Here is a 15,578-nt window from a genome sequence, read left to right on the forward strand (position 1 = left end):
AGTAAATGTGTTAAATAACTATGATAAAAGAGCATGAAGGAAATTAATAACCTTTTCACAATAAACTTTGTCCCAGTGTGCATGTAAAGAGGGGGCCTCTTACACTTACACTATGGTATCATTTAACATTTATTTTTTAAATAATACAATAAATATACTACAAATGAACATTGGCTTTGGCAGAGAGTTACAATATCATCATTCTCTCTCCACTTCACAATTGTGGACATGACCTTTCATTCATCACTAGCATTAAAAATTGATGTATCTTGATGAATAAAACGTGGGCTGGAGATCATGCCACTCTAAAATATAACAACAAGAGAAAAAAACTTTACAATTTCATGCATACAGATAGGTTTTAATGCTTCAAAAGACATACAAGAGTGGATGGCCACAGTAAACTTGAATTTATTGACATAAAAACCAATATATCTTCTATCCTCTTATCCTTACACAGGTTTGACAAGACTGTGAAAACAAACAAACAATCAAACAGACAAACGTAAAACTACAAAACAAAAACAAAACAAAAAAATGGCAGCATCACTGCTGGTTCTGAAAATTTACAAAATTGGTTTGTCCTTTTATGGAGAGCAAAATGTTAAATTTGGCATACTGCATCACAATGAAAAATAAAAACCAAAGATCTACAAGCATAATGAGTTATCTTAACAGAAATGGTTCAAGTCACATATCTGAAGGTAAAAAAGGAAACAAAACAAAACCAACCTATGTATGGAGGGCTGAAATTTCTGTGGTAGATACTAGTGGTCACAAGCATACAGAGTGCATAGTTTGAACAAAGAGGATAACTACAATAAGGGCAAAATAGTAAACCAACAAGTCATTTTGAAGCTCCAAACTATTAAAAAAAGCTTTTCATCTGGCTAATCTGGTGAACTGCTTCTACTTTATACACAAATTCATTTGTTTGCTTTTTTTCTTTTATTTATTGCAAAACAGGTCTAAATCTGGAGAAAGTACAAAGCCTTTTCAAGTTGTTTCCTAATCAAAAAATAGGTTACAGAGCCATTATGGCACTTAAAGCTATGCAAACGAAAAGCTTTGGTGGGAGGTTTTAGGGTTTCACATACCAAACAAAACTTGGCCATGTGCTTTGGACCACCAGGAGGGAGAAACCCCCTTTTGGCCCCCATCACAAAAGACACACATCCACCTCTCAGCTCCAAAAGTTTGATGCGGTAAAGACGATCCATGGCACAAAGCACCCAACAGCATCCAAAATGCATTGTCTTGGAGCAATGATATGCAAAACCAACAGTACCATCTCAGTTTCCTCTCCTTATGCGAAGAGTCGGTGTAAGTTTCAAATACTATAGGATTTGTTATTTGCGTGGTCCACTGAAGCAGAAAATAACGTACGCCGAAACGCTGCACTGATCTACAGATGGATATGTAGAGAAATGGCATGCATAAGCCACCGCTGAACATAAATATGGATGCAGCAAAGATCCTCCTGTGTCAGAGGTGATAGTTAAGAGAGTCAAGGGGCAAATGGCGATGGACTATTATCGCCATCGATTTTCTTTCATTCAAACAACACAAACTAGAAAAATACATAGCACCACAGAAGAGAGAAAATAGCACCTAAGTTTTGATTTCTTTGTGTTTTCGTTGAAATGTGACATCATCTCCCATTGCATAGTTGGATAGATAAGTATTTGAGGAAAAAAAAAATAATACAAGCTGTTTATTAAGTTAATGAAATCTCCAACTGCCACCAAAATAGGCATTCTGTTCAAGAGGGCACAACAGGAGGAATGTTTTCTTTGTTTTTTATGCAAATCAACTGTCACATAATATCACAGAGCTTGTTTTCGTCTTTTATTTCCATTCTGCTCTTAAATTACAACAAGGCGTGCTCCACAACTGCAACAAGATAGCACTTCCCGAGTTTTTCTGTTTGTTTGTTTTTTTCAATTTACAAGTCGAATCTCTCACTTTAGATGTATTTCGGTAATTTAGATGTATCCCAATAACCATCATCTCCTACCTCACAATTGAGAAAGTCACATGCATGTTTTGAAGCCAGAACCAATAAACATTACCAGGAAAAATATACAGAATGTACTTACAAACATAAAAATTATTTATATATATTTATATATAAGATCCATTCCAAGAGAATGAGGAGACAATTATGCACAAACGAAGCTCCCATAGTGAATGAGCAAACAAACCAACAAAAGACAAGTGGAGAAAGCAGGGGAGATGAGGGAAAACAGGAGATCAAAACTAAAGAAAGAAAGCAGCCAAATCAGATGGAGTCCATGGCAAATGCTGCTACCTCCTGAAACAGGTGCAATTCTCAGGGTTGCCTTCGTTGTGTGGGACAAAAATGAATCTACATCAAGTGTGCTGAAATGGGGCTGGGGTGTGTGTGTGTGTGTGTATGTATGTGTGTGTGTGTGTGTGTGTGTGTGTATGTGTGTGTGTGTGGGGTAGGGGGTTGGAGGCAGGATCTGACATCCAGTTTCAAAACTTGCATGTGATGGAGAAGGCACACTGAGGTTTCAAGGTTGCTCTTATTCGTTTTTCATCAATTCCTATAGAATTTCATTGTGTTCTCATGTTGATTTTTTTATTTTACTCATACTTGTTGCTTTTGGAAAAAAGTTGCTTTTTTTTACAAATAGAAATTGTCCTATTCTTTTCATTTGTTTTGTTTCTGAGAAAACAAAAATATGCTTTTTTTCTCCATTTGTTCAGTAAACAGTCTTAGCCGATGAAACAGACAGGACCCACTTCGAATCCGAACTTCTGTGTGGCACCGCCAAAATCGTTGAACATGATGTCAACAAATGGCACCTGTTCCACCTTTGGTGTGTTGATCTCAAGTACTGTCTTTTCATAGCCCTTTTTCAACTGTTGATAGAAGGAAAAAAAGACACAGTAGGAGGGAAGGTTACTACATGGGGGAAAAAAAGAAACGATTTTCTTCTGAAATAAGAACATCACACAATTGAGTAGTCCTTTCATTGACTGAACCACTATAAAGACTATAAAAACAGCATTTTCTGACTGTCTACCAGAGCAAACCCCCCCCCACACACACACACAGGTGTCCCTCTGACTTACTGCACAGCCATCAACCAGGGCACGGATGTAGGGGTTGTTATCGTAGGACATCTCCTCATCGTTGGAGCCCAGGAAGCGGATGGCCTTGTCGTAGCTGTCCTGGTCCTGGTTGTGCCAGGCCACTGACTGGTAGCAGTTGTAGGTCATGTTCTGTCTGGCTGCCGCACTCAGCAACCGCAAGAAGGTCATCTGGACCACACCGATAGGGTTGCCTTCTGCATCCACGTAGGAGAGCTACAAAAAAGGAGACAGATAGAGTCTAGCACCAGAAACGAAACCAGGAAGGGACCAGTACGAAGAACGAGTAGATACAGAATGAATGCATGAGGAAGAGCATGAATCAAATCTACACAGCACACCGTCATATTTATACTGCGCAATGCTGTGTCTGTTGGGAGACGTCTAGATCTAATTTGTGACTGGTAATTTGAATTGCTGTTTTACTGCCGTGTTGGGATTTCTAGGCGAAGTGATACAGTGTGTCTTATTGACAACAGTATTAGAAGAAGCCAGTGTCGTCTGAGGATGCAGAGCAGAGATGCACTGTCACTCAGGCGTGTCAGCCACAATGCTCCCTGGTGGCCTTGACAAAATTATGGGACATCAATCATCAATTCCTTTGTGACACAGCGCATGTTGGCCTCATCATTCATTGCATGTCAGTAATGTATGCGTTTGTGCGCAAATGTTTATGTGTGAGCTGGGGAAGAGGTGGAGAGCGACGAACTAGCTCGTCTCCAGTGAAAGGTATGTGAGTGGGACACAGTCCCGATTTCTTTAACAACGAATCAGGTGATGATTTATTGAAGGGAGGATTAGGTGTCCCAGCTCCTTCGCATTAGGAGTGATGGAGAGGATTCTTGGGTTTGGATCTGTCTGAGACTGTCGGCATCTCTGAGAAGCTCACAGTTCAGCTCCAAAAGAGTGCAGGGGGTTTCCAAGGCCTCAGGACTGGAGTTCAGTTGAACTCTAAACTGTTACTGCACTGATGTGCAAGCTTTACTAATACGGAGAAATTTGCCTCCTAGTAGCATAACTAAAATAAGCATAACTAAACAATTCATCTAAGCCTCAATTAAGAAATTATGTAAAATATATAAGCTATATGAGCAAATTATGGTAAAAACATGCAAAATTAAATTATCTTAATTGATGATGTCAACTGCTTATGCATAATTAAAATATAATTTAGCTTTTTTCCCTTGTTATACAAAACTGCACTATCCCATTAAGCTGGTTGTAATACTTTCTAATGGTGACTGATAAGGTTGCAGCCTGGTTTAGAACCTGTCATGGTTTGGTTTAATGTCCGTGAGAGACTGCAAAGGTAGAAGGGTCCGTATTTCCATACCAACCATCAGGACTCCATTTGATCCACATGGTCGCTTCTTCTTTCAGACAAACAGGACTTACTGAGAGCAGAGCACATGCAGTATCCATGCCATGCAGCTAGAGCAGTGAGCCAACAGTGAGTTTGGATGTGTTCTTTCTCCCTTTACTTGTTCTTGCACATGGCACACACACACACACACACACACACACACACACACACCTCCACACACACGTAAAGATACACTTACAAACTCAGCATCCCAACACTCAAACCTGACAATAACAGGTAGGGCCAATCATCTACAAAGTCTATTCGTACAATAATTTAGTGTCAAGGACTGATTTTTAACTAATGAATGTAAATTTTTAAACTACGCCGTTTCTGTTCAGCAGGTCAAGTTTGAGTGTCAGCACTGTGGCTCAAATTGAGACTAGCGCCACTACTCTGTTGTGGCTAGCTAGCCCCCTGCTCTTGTCTTTTACCCCACCACTCCTTATCCCTTCCCACACAGCGTGTAGATCCAGCCCTACATCGCCATGGAAACATTACCTCTTTATCATCACAGCCGCAAGTCAACAGTGACTGAGTACCCAGAAGCCCCTGGGTGGTGACTGAGTGCCTGACCTTTTTGACTCAGTCCTCTAATGCCACTCCACCAGATGTGAGGAGTGTGTGAGGGAGGCGCTGGAGGTGTGAGTGCAAGTGAGCGGCTACAGCAGAGACAAAATGCCACGTATTCTTTCCCCCTTTTGGAGGATAGTTCGCCTGCTGAGACTGCTCACTGACTTCTATAACTAAAAATCAAATGTGTAAGAAAGAGAACTGTGCGTTGGTGTATTCACTCTTGGGTGTTTTTGACCACGTTTTTAGATCAGCTATCTATATGAGTGTCAAGGCACACAGTCACTTGATGATGCTCTCCTTATGTACCAGAGGTAAGGCAGAGTGGATACACAGACAGGAATTTTCACAGTGACGCAACAGTACATCCTGTTTAAATGCCCCGGGCTGTTCTGTTTGTTAAACTTCAATAGATGTCTAGACCGAATTCACTTGTTTCACTTTGCTTGTATGGTCCACAAACCTTTCCTCCACTTCCGTGTGAGAGCATCACCTATGGTGTCGGACTGAAGGTGAGTGCAGCTCGTGCTGAACCATGCAATCGCAATCACGTAACAACCACAAGCCAGGTGCCAGTGTGTATACATACTCTGTAGGGCAGTACCAGAACCATGCAGAGCCTCAGGCACGCAGAGGCCCGGCCTCAGCCAGGCCTCTGGGACCCGAGGCGGGGCCACTTACCAGGGAACCTCTCTTGTAGTGACTATACCATGTGCCTGGCTGGTCTTTGGGCCATTTTGCCATTTTGCTCTGTAAAATATGAGAGGCATTCAGGGAAGGGAAAAGGACTGGGGGAAGTTGGGACTCGGGCTTACCAGTTTACCACGTTTGAATTCACTGAACCAGGAACCAGGGATCTCCTTTACCCAGGATGTGAGCCTAGCCTGGGGGTATGGATCAACAGGGAGGAAGAGGAGGAGGACAAAAACAGCAGCGTTAAAGAAGGAAAACAGCTCTGGTAGAACCACATCCCTTCCCAGCCCTTCCCCCCCCCCCTTGTCTCCTTCTGTGCGTCCTCTGTGGAGTCTTCCGGACCTGAAAGAGTATCGGGTGAGATCGACCAGACCGGAACAGGGTAGAGGATCTTAGTAAGCCATTATGCCATTTTGTACAGTACAAACATTAGCCGGCAGCTAATTGCTGCTGAAAAATTCATGAGTACACAGTGATTAATTAAGAAATGATCGCCTGCAAGGAGTTCTTATATTGAGGCCTCTGTCCCTGCTGTTAAGTGTTTGTGCGGTGCAGCCATGGAGCACGAACTTTGTTATGCCATTAGAAGCTGTGAATTGGCCAACAGGGCACAGCTCTAATGGCTTCAGCCGTGACAATGATGAATTTGCCTATAATTAGATGGAGGAATTTGATATGGCACTGTCATCAATAGCTTAATGCGTTAATGAATGATAGGCCGGAGATCAGTTAACGGTGGGAGACGGCATACATTAGACCCACGCTGCCTTGAAGGTGACCCTCTTTTCACCGGAGTGGACTGAACAGAAGAGAAGACAAGTGACTTTCTTTATGTGAGCATTATGCGACTTTCTCTTTTCTAGTGTCCATGATGGAAAGGCACTGCGTGTGTGCGTGTGAATCATGTATGTGCACAACACAGTACTATGTCCTCTTATAATGAATGTTTCTCAGTGTGTCTCCATGTGAGTGGGTGTGTTTCAGGCTCCGTGAAGAGACTGACAGCATAGGCTTTCCCTTTCACCTCAACAGAAATGAGAGCAGCCCATTACCAGCTCGCTATAAAAAGTCTGCTTCATTATTCTGAGCTTAAGCAAACTCCTCTGCTCCTCTGAGGCTTGGTGAGTGGGATCATTAAAATGGCTGTAGCACTATGCCATTACAGATCCCCCGACTTGTCAAAGACAGTGTTCCCAATGTTTCACCACTCTGCTCCGCTCTTCTCCTCTCCTCTTCTCTACACACTCATGCATAATGAACCAGAGATCTTCTCAAGGTGCCTGTCACCTGCCAAAGGCCTTTACAGGTGAAACAGCGAGTTTAGTCCTTAACGACCTAAAAAAAAATGGCGTGGAAAAAATATATATATATATGTGTTGGGATTATGAACAAGTTGATGTGAGTGTGTGTGTTTGAATGAAGGAGTCGTCTCCCCGCTGTTACTGTCTGTCAAAACAAAACTATGAGATTTAGCATGTTAGTAAAATAAGAATCTCAAAAAGGGGCTGCTTTGCCCTCTGGGGACTGGAGGGCTCCGTGAGTCATCATCCACATCATCTTGGTAATAACAACACACCAGGTAATCTCATGGAGGCTAATTATATGGGTACATGAGTAGGTACAATGGAGTTACTGTTGCAAATAGCACTGTCTCGAGACGATCAGGTTATTTATATGCATGGCAGTTAGTCCCAGGCATGAGAAAAAAAATACAATTACACTTATCTAGAGTATACAGCCTCACGTTATTTAACTGTCAATCAAATGGTGAACTGGGGACTGAAAATAGTAAATATTTTTTTTTTCCTTCTCTTTTCCGTACCATATCATCATACTAGCACCATTCTCACCTTTCTGCTTGCTGCATCGTCAACCTGGGTGAGCTTGACTGTGTGTGTGTGTGTGTGTGTGTGTGTGTGTGCACGCGTGTGTTTGCACCACATTTTGGTGTAAATGTGGACTCACTTACCCCTTCAGACTTCTTATCTGGGTAGATGCAGCTTTCTCCGCCTGCTGTGAAGTTGCAGTAAACCTTGAAGGAGTCCCGGGAGCAGCCCTGGTTGGGATCAATCCAGTACTCACCTGCAGAGAGGGGAAGAGAGAGAGAGAGAGAGAGAGAGAGAGAGAGAGCAATTATAGTACACATATGATCTTAAGTTCACAGTCCTGTAGGCCTAAGCAAATCCTGACAGTGTAAGACCTGACCGAGTATCTTGCATGTCTGCAGCCTCAATCTGTGTTAGGATGGCATTCCACAAAATGTCTTCATATGCTTTTGTTGCTTGAGGAAAAATGTTTTTTTTACATTAAAATAATAATAAATAAAGAGGATACATAATACATTATCAGCCTAAATCCCCTCGTTTGCCTGAAAACGGCTTTTCAACGATGCTGAGGAGGTTTTGGGGCACATACTATTTGCTGTGGGCTGTGGCAGAAAGTGGAAAGAAATGAGATAACAGCGAAACTAGATTGTCAGATAGCTCATCAAGGCGAGGGACAAATGCTGGAGCATGAACAACTGGGGGGGGGGCAGACAACACACCGCCTGCCTCAAGGCGAAAACTTGTCTGCTGCAGCTTTAATGCGGTACCAACCATCGGGGAATTCCGGGTGGCAGAGCTGCAGGTCCTTGCAGGTGCGGGCAGGGTTGGCCTGTGTGCCCAGCGGGTGCTTCATCTGCTCGATCTCCAGCTTCAGGGAGTTGAGCGAGCCGAAGATCTCCTCCATGCCGTCGTCGTAGTCCTTGTAGTTGGCGTCCACGGCCGCGTCGTCCATTACCTGGCTGGCATCGATGTTCCTGCGCGCTCTGCCCTTCATGGAGGCCTGGATGGGAAGTGGGTGGATAACATCTCCGGGAGGGCCCTGTTATGGGAGACGGAGGGAGGAGAGACATACATCAGTAAGAGAGAGGGATGGAGATACCGTAAAGAGAAGTCTGACTTGCCCTTAGGATCAAATGAAACAGATGATACAACTCAAAAATGTGGTGGATTGACTTACAGGAGGACCAGGAGGTCCAGGAACACCAGTCTCTCCCTTTGGACCAGTTTGACCCTGAGCAGGACAGATAAAGGAATGTTTGTTGTTATAAATGAATCTAATGGTGCTGTATACAGTTTGAGGAGACCCACACAGAGTGGCGTGAGAAATCTAGGTTATTGTTTCTGATGAATCTAGCTTTTAGTGACACTTACCGATGATCCCTTAGCTCCCTTAGGACCAGGGGGACCCTATAGATGTAAAGAAAACCAAGTAATCAATATTGGCTCAAACATTGCGTGCTGTTCAGATACACACATAGCACAATATGTATGATGAACACAGTCTTACAGGTAATCCTGGAGGACCAAGGGGACCAAGTGGACCTGAAGGACCGGCGATACCCTGATGGAAAAAAACAAAACAGATAAACAGTGAACAACACTCTATATGTCCGTTTAGCAACAAAGAGTTACAACCCCTATGTGATCCCATGTGAGCCTCTTCAAAAGGCTCTAGTCCGGTTTTGTTGAGTTTTAACTCACATTGTCTCCTTTAAGACCAGCTGTTCCCTGAGGACCAGGAAGACCTCTGTCGCCCTTTTCTCCCTGTTCACCTGGGGGTCCGATGAGACCAATGAGACCGGGGTGGCCCTGAGGACAGAGAACAACACACACACCATCAATACAACAGTCAATAACGCGCCATCTCACACATTAGCCCGATAATATATCTATCTGGCACACACTCCAATCATTAGGATAATGATTTGATGGCTGGGGGCAAACAACAGATCTAATCAATCAGTTGGTGAATAGCACCATTAGTCTTTGTTATTTACTTAATCCAGTGCATCAAAACATCCAATGTATTAGCAGAGGAAAACCGGATGAGCAGGCACCAAAGTGGCTCACCTTCTCTCCCTTGATGCCAGAGTCTCCTTTCAAACCGGGCAGACCTGGGGGACCCTGTGAGAGAGAGGAGAGGAGAGTGGGATGAGAGGTTAGAGAGAAACCGAGAGAGGACAGTTGAGCAAGGATCCAGATTAATCAGACACCTCGGTTCAAAGGTCAGGAGTCATTTCTACTCACCATAGGTCCTGGGGGTCCGTCTGGGCCTGGGGAACCGGGTAGACCTTGCTCTCCCTGCACAGAAATACCAATTAGACAATGCCTTTATCCCCCACTCTCAAGAAAACAAGAAAACACTGGTTTCTATAAATAGCGCGGCCCTGTTACATCCTGCAGTTTATTGGAACAGTTTGTCTACACTTGTACACTTGCTCTGTGTGTCTTACATAGCTCCAACATGTGACTGTGATAAACTAGTGTGGGGATAAGAACGGCTGTACTTACAACTGGACCAGGGATACCCCTGAGTCCCTCAGAACCGGGCTTTCCAGGTGATCCCTGAGGACCAACAGGACCTGTCTTTCCTTGGGGTCCTTCCAAACCAGGTTCTCCCTTTCGAACAGAAGTAGGACACACACCAACCATTAGTGATTCTTGCCACCTTTTTTGTTACTTGAGAGTTATTTGAGTTATTTGACAGTTTGCTGGTACACTGAAGAATGAAGGAAAGAGAGTTAATCTGTATTTATTAGACGAGTTTTCTACCTTGGCTCCCTTCTCTCCTTGTCTGCCCTCGGGTCCTGCTGTTCCAGGGGGTCCCTATTCAGGGGAGAAATGACAGCAAGAAATATAGAGAGATTAATACACTGAAATATGAGAGAGCATGTTTTGTTAATATTTACATAACGAGGTGGAGGGAGAACAGCGCAGTACTTACTCTCTTTCCTGGTGGGCCAGAGGGACCAGACTCTCCAGTGGGTCCAGGGGAACCCTAGTACAAATTTTCATAAAGTGAAAATAAACTAATTTTCATTTTGCATTTTAAAAGTTTTCAATGGTAGAATTCAATTTCAGGAGGCACACTGGGGTGGGAAGGCACCACAGCGATCGGTACACAAGGCACACAATACTCACAGCCTGACCGGCCTCTCCGTCATCTCCCTTGTCACCAGGTGGACCGTCTAATCCCTGCATAAGGAGTAAACAGAACAGTCATGTCGCACCGCATCAATAACAATCAAACTGTGAAAAATATGGTTTGCACACAGCATTGGCAGTATCAAAAGATTTGAACAGTATCAGCTGATGAGATTTTGTTACTCACAGCTGGTCCGGGCTCTCCAGGGGGTCCAGGATCACCAGGGAAACCACTTGGACCCTGGAAATCAATACAAGCTGCATTATAACATGCACTGAAGAATGCTGCTGGCTCTAGTTCAATTATACATAAAGTAAATGGAGTCATGTGGTGACAGCATTCCCTACACTGCTCTCATCACATGATAGCAGGTGACTGAAGACGGAGAGGAAGAAGAAGCAGGAGCTCTCACTCTGCCGTTTTTTCTTTGTACCACAAGTGTCATCATGAAGTGTTGGTGTTAAAGGAAAAGTTGCAAGATACGGCCTACTGTTGCAGATATATTATAGGTTTATTCAGATATTCAGATGTGATGAGTACAAGCTTTGCTGTAGAGGAAGGTGTAAGAGAACTTACTGGGCTGCCTTTGGGACCGTCATCTCCAGGGGGACCCTTAGGGCCAGGAGGTCCAGCCGCGCCAGCAGGACCACCCTCTCCCTTCTCTCCTCGCTCTCCTCGTGGACCCTGGGATAATAGGCAGTGCGTTAGCGTTTCTGATTCAGAGAGACTACATATTAGGAAACACATTAGAAAACAAATGGAGAATGGCAAAGGCAACTTCCAACATTGTACTGAGAAATGGAAAATGAAATGGAAACGAAATGTCTCATTATACTCAATGGCCATTATAGATAAACTCATTTGTAGTCAAGCTACTCGGTGATAATAATTCATTTTCACTGGTGGTGAAGCTATTGTTGGTTGCAATGGTGCTCTATTTTTCCTGTAGTGTGCTGCATATTGATTTGTTACTGCTTTAATCACTTGTGTTGTTAAGATGGAGGAGAGAGACTCAGATCACTTACTGGTGGGCCAACATCTCCCTGAAGACCTGGCTCTCCTGTCTCACCGGCATCTCCCTGGAAAGAGAGAGAGAGAGAGAGAGAGATAGAGAGAGAGGGGGGGGGGGGGATGAGAGAAACATATAGTATATCAGAAAGGCCATGTGTTGATCCAGCACGGTTCTACAAATCCCATCATTTACAGCAGCCCCCACCCTCCCAGTGCCCTTGGTCACCCAATTGGGGATAGAAAGAGATGACACAAGAGATTTCAATCCATCAAGTGTAGGCAGATATGGTGGCTGGAGCAGGGAGCGCGCTGACCTCAGGCTTCTCCCCGGACCCGGCCCATACATCTTTTCCTCTTTCCCCTGTCTTTATTGGATCGTTGCCCTGTTGACTCACCCGCACCCTGGGTGCTATCGTTACTCACTGTCACATAAGCCTGCCACCCTCCCTATTGGGATATACAATGGATGCAGTTCACCCCACCTGTTCCAAAAGAAAATGTTAGGCTATGTCCTGTCTGGGAGGCAGGAAGGCAAGAGCTCATCCCAAGGCCAGCCAATCCCAAGCTGTACTTTGATAAGCATCCAGACTCCCTCTAGCATGAACAGCAGCTCTGTGTTCTACACATCCACCAATACTCTAAATTAGTGTCTGGCTGCCTTCCCACTCCTCTCTTGTTGCTGTCAGGATATACTCTCTTAGCAGTCGGTACATCTGGTTAAAAGCACGACTGGTCTTCCTGTATTGGGAGGAGCGTGCACCGGACTTTACGCGGTGTCGTGCCTCTGAGAAGCCTCGCACAGGCCTCGACTCCATCCTTAGAACCACCTGCTCAAAATCAGCCGAGAAAAGGGGGATTACTGTGAGCGTGAGAGATAGCCGCTCATCACAGCTATACGAGGGCATTGTCTGCAGAAAAGGCCTTAGCCCAGCCGCCTGGGCCGGCTAATGAAAGAAGCCAGATCAGCTGAAGCCGGATTAGCCGAAAGAGCAGCGTGTTTGTTTGCAGGAGGAGACGGACGGGCCGTCCTCGGGGAGACTCCCAAGAAGCAAAGGTGATTCTATTGACTGGACCAGATAAAACAAATCACGCCATCGCCGCGGACAGAAAGCGATGAGAAAGTGTGCTGCGGCCAGCGGCTGCTGCCAAGACGGACCTTTCATAACGAACAAGCAACAAACACGACCGAGAGCAGATTTTAAAAAGAGCCTCCTTTAATAATGCATTCAGCAGCTTAGCATCTTAAGTACAGCGGCATTGAGTATTTATTCATACTCTCTCCACCCAGCGACAGTACTGCCAGGGAAGACAGGCTGCCCATTAGATTGTCTGTGCATCTGTCACTCTGCAGCAGAAAAAATGATCCTGTCCCATTTAAGAGGGAATCATATAAGCAGCCATATCAATTATTAATGTCTGCAAATGCCTTGCAAAGAGGCATCATTCACAATCTTTACTACATCATGCACTCAAGCTGACAATCAGGCTGCTAGCATACTGATGCCGCCTCTTCCAAAGTGCTATAAAATATAGTCAAACTGACAAATATGGCTCCGATGTTATAGGAAAGTCATGACAAAAATGTGGAAACTGTCTCATTTCATAGAGAGGATTTTTTTTTCTACATATACATTTGCTAGAATAACATTACATCACATTAAGGAAGATATTGTCTCTCTAGCTATATTGCAGATAGAAGCTGCACAGTGGAGCGCTGAGGAGCCTGAGTGCACTTAGCTTTCTACTATCTAATCATTATGAGTCAAAGTGTTCAAACCAGAAACATAAGAGAACCTTACCTTTTCTCCAACAGCACCGGGGTTTCCAATACCACCAGGGGGTCCCTGAGGGCCATCGGCTCCTGGGGGTCCTGAAGGGCCTCTGGGCCCAGGGGGGCCAGGTGGACCCTGAGGGGGAGAGACAGAGAGAGAGGGTCTGATGAGTCAACATGTTACTCCTGCATATTGTTCATAATGTAATGGCATTTCTGTGTGTAAGGCATTACTGAATACACTTGATAACACAGTAATTCATATAGTGCATAATCTTGTTCATTCTCTTACCATTTGACCGACGTCTCCAGTTTCACCTTTCTCGCCAGGGGGACCAGGCAAGCCCTGAGGATTTTGCAAAGGAATTAATCATCATGTCTCAGTCTTTCTTTATGATAACATTTTACCAGTATCACAGTTTCTATTATTCATTTTGGTTCACACCTGCAGCCCAACTGGGCCCGGGGGTCCAGGGAATCCTCTTGATCCTTCATCTCCCTTCTGGCCAAACAGGCCCTGCTGACCTCTGGGACCAGGCTCACCATCAGCACCCTATACACCAGGACAGATGAAGGGGACACAATCAGATGATGTGACAGTGAACAGGTGAAGCTTGGCGCTACTGGGCCAAAAGATAGACGAGGTGTCGGATATGACATTAACGGACACTTACAGCAGGACCAGGCGCTCCAACAGGTCCTTGAGGGCCAGTAGGACCAGGGGGACCCTGCAGGGAAGATGAGGAAATGGCACACAACAAAACTGACGATTAACAGACTATCAACGATCATACACTTTACCATGTATTCACAAGAAAAATGTATTAGCCTCACAATCTCTGGAGGTAAAATGATGAATAAATAATGAATTTACAGTAATAAACGACTCACATGTTCTCCTTTGTCGCCCTTGCTTCCCTTCTGGCCTGGCTCTCCGATCTCTCCCTGGAGAATGAAATAATCACAATGTGAAGTGGAAATAGACAAAACCATCAATTTCAATAAAAGGAGATAAGGAGATAAAATTGACAATGACTAATGTTACATTTCAATCAAACACTCAGAACAGAGGGTAACATATCAAAACACGATGATGTCATTCAGCTATAGCCTGCCCCAAAAAGACTTGAGGGAGTCTAGGGATTTGTGTATGGATGTGTGAATTTCACTTCTCCGTCTGTGTCACAGTGACAAATAGAACTCCCATCTGAGGGGGGGCTTATCATGGGGAGGGGAGGGGGTGGGGGGGGTGGTGAGTCACTGGCAATACCAGCAGCCAAAATAGAATAGCTAATTAGTCCCATTCTCAACTTGTTTGCACCAGCATGCCCAGAATAAAGAACTTCACGGCACACCCTCAAAGCCTCCACATGCCGCGGGGTGCTTGGAAAGAAAAAAAAAAAACACTGACTCCAACCCAACAGTAAATCCCTCCAGACGATGGCCTTGCACTCTACTGAAACACCATTAGTCTCTTAAATAAAGGCCTTGGAGTCGTCCGCTCCCCGTGGCCGGGACTCATAATCAGAGAGCGTCCGGACGTGTTTAAACATTAGCTTGCGAGATCCTTTTTATCTGCATAGCACCGTCCGCGCCGTGGGGATGACGGGAAGGCCGGTTAAGAACTGAGGCGTTCTTCAAAGGATAAGAGATTATCCTTTGAGTAGCCGTAGAGTTGATCTCCCTGCAAATGTTTTTTTTAGAGGGTGGCGGGGGGTTGCTCTTGCTCCTGAATACTAAAGGGTCTCTTCTCTCACTGCCACCGCCACCGCCACCAATTCCTCCCTCTCCTCCTCCTGTACGTTTGTAGCAACAAAGCAGCAACATGGCAGGTTCACCTCTGAAAGGCCTGTTAATCTGCTGCAAACTGTGCCAGTCGAATTCCCTTAGACAGATTGGGTCACGGGGAGAGAGAGGCAAGAGAAAATCTGAAAAGTTTTGTGTCTTTGTAACTAGGCATGTGTGTATTTGTGTGTGTATGAGTGTATGGTAGAGAGAGCTCAATGTCATATCCGTGTGAGGCAGCTTCAAAGTCATACCCATGCGGCTTGACTGAATTCCACTGCATTTCACTCC

General features: G+C 44.7%; 1 protein-coding gene across 6 annotated transcripts in view; it reads right to left on the reverse strand.

Moving 5' to 3' along the window:
* Positions 1 to 340: 340 nt before the first annotated feature.
* The window catches only part of col5a1 (procollagen, type V, alpha 1), a 75,281-nt gene continuing 60,043 nt past the window's right edge, over positions 341 to 15,578 (reverse strand). For 4 of the 6 annotated variants that reach the window (XM_071528329.1, XM_071528334.1, XM_071528330.1 and 1 more), the window contains 23 exons: positions 14,394 to 14,447; positions 14,177 to 14,230; positions 13,948 to 14,055; positions 13,795 to 13,848; positions 13,531 to 13,638; positions 11,746 to 11,799; positions 11,297 to 11,404; positions 10,907 to 10,960; positions 10,717 to 10,770; positions 10,520 to 10,573; positions 10,348 to 10,401; positions 10,087 to 10,194; positions 9,823 to 9,876; positions 9,646 to 9,699; positions 9,277 to 9,384; positions 9,083 to 9,136; positions 8,947 to 8,982; positions 8,753 to 8,806; positions 8,347 to 8,614; positions 7,719 to 7,831; positions 5,872 to 5,940; positions 3,103 to 3,336; positions 341 to 2,889 (listed from right to left, as the gene is read on the reverse strand). In XM_071528329.1, coding sequence (XP_071384430.1) covers positions 2,743 to 2,889; positions 3,103 to 3,336; positions 5,872 to 5,940; positions 7,719 to 7,831; positions 8,347 to 8,614; positions 8,753 to 8,806; positions 8,947 to 8,982; positions 9,083 to 9,136; positions 9,277 to 9,384; positions 9,646 to 9,699; positions 9,823 to 9,876; positions 10,087 to 10,194; positions 10,348 to 10,401; positions 10,520 to 10,573; positions 10,717 to 10,770; positions 10,907 to 10,960; positions 11,297 to 11,404; positions 11,746 to 11,799; positions 13,531 to 13,638; positions 13,795 to 13,848; positions 13,948 to 14,055; positions 14,177 to 14,230; positions 14,394 to 14,447 — 2,055 coding nt within the window. In that variant the 3' untranslated portion in view covers positions 341 to 2,742. Of the gene's footprint in view, positions 2,890 to 3,102; positions 3,337 to 5,737; positions 5,807 to 5,871; positions 5,941 to 7,718; positions 7,832 to 8,346; positions 8,615 to 8,752; positions 8,807 to 8,946; positions 8,983 to 9,082; positions 9,137 to 9,276; positions 9,385 to 9,645; positions 9,700 to 9,822; positions 9,877 to 10,086; positions 10,195 to 10,347; positions 10,402 to 10,519; positions 10,574 to 10,716; positions 10,771 to 10,906; positions 10,961 to 11,296; positions 11,405 to 11,745; positions 11,800 to 13,530; positions 13,639 to 13,794; positions 13,849 to 13,947; positions 14,056 to 14,176; positions 14,231 to 14,393; positions 14,448 to 15,578 lie in introns of all 6 variants that reach the window. The other 2 variants (XM_071528331.1, XM_071528333.1) reach the window with 1 other exon arrangement.

This window comes from Centroberyx affinis, unplaced genomic scaffold (genome assembly GCF_046629955.1).
Source record: "Centroberyx affinis isolate AG114_WGS23_722 - 3 ecotype Tasmania unplaced genomic scaffold, CSIRO-AGI_Caff_v1 ptg001662l_1, whole genome shotgun sequence".
In the NCBI taxonomy this organism is placed as follows: domain Eukaryota; kingdom Metazoa; phylum Chordata; class Actinopteri; order Beryciformes; family Berycidae; genus Centroberyx; species Centroberyx affinis.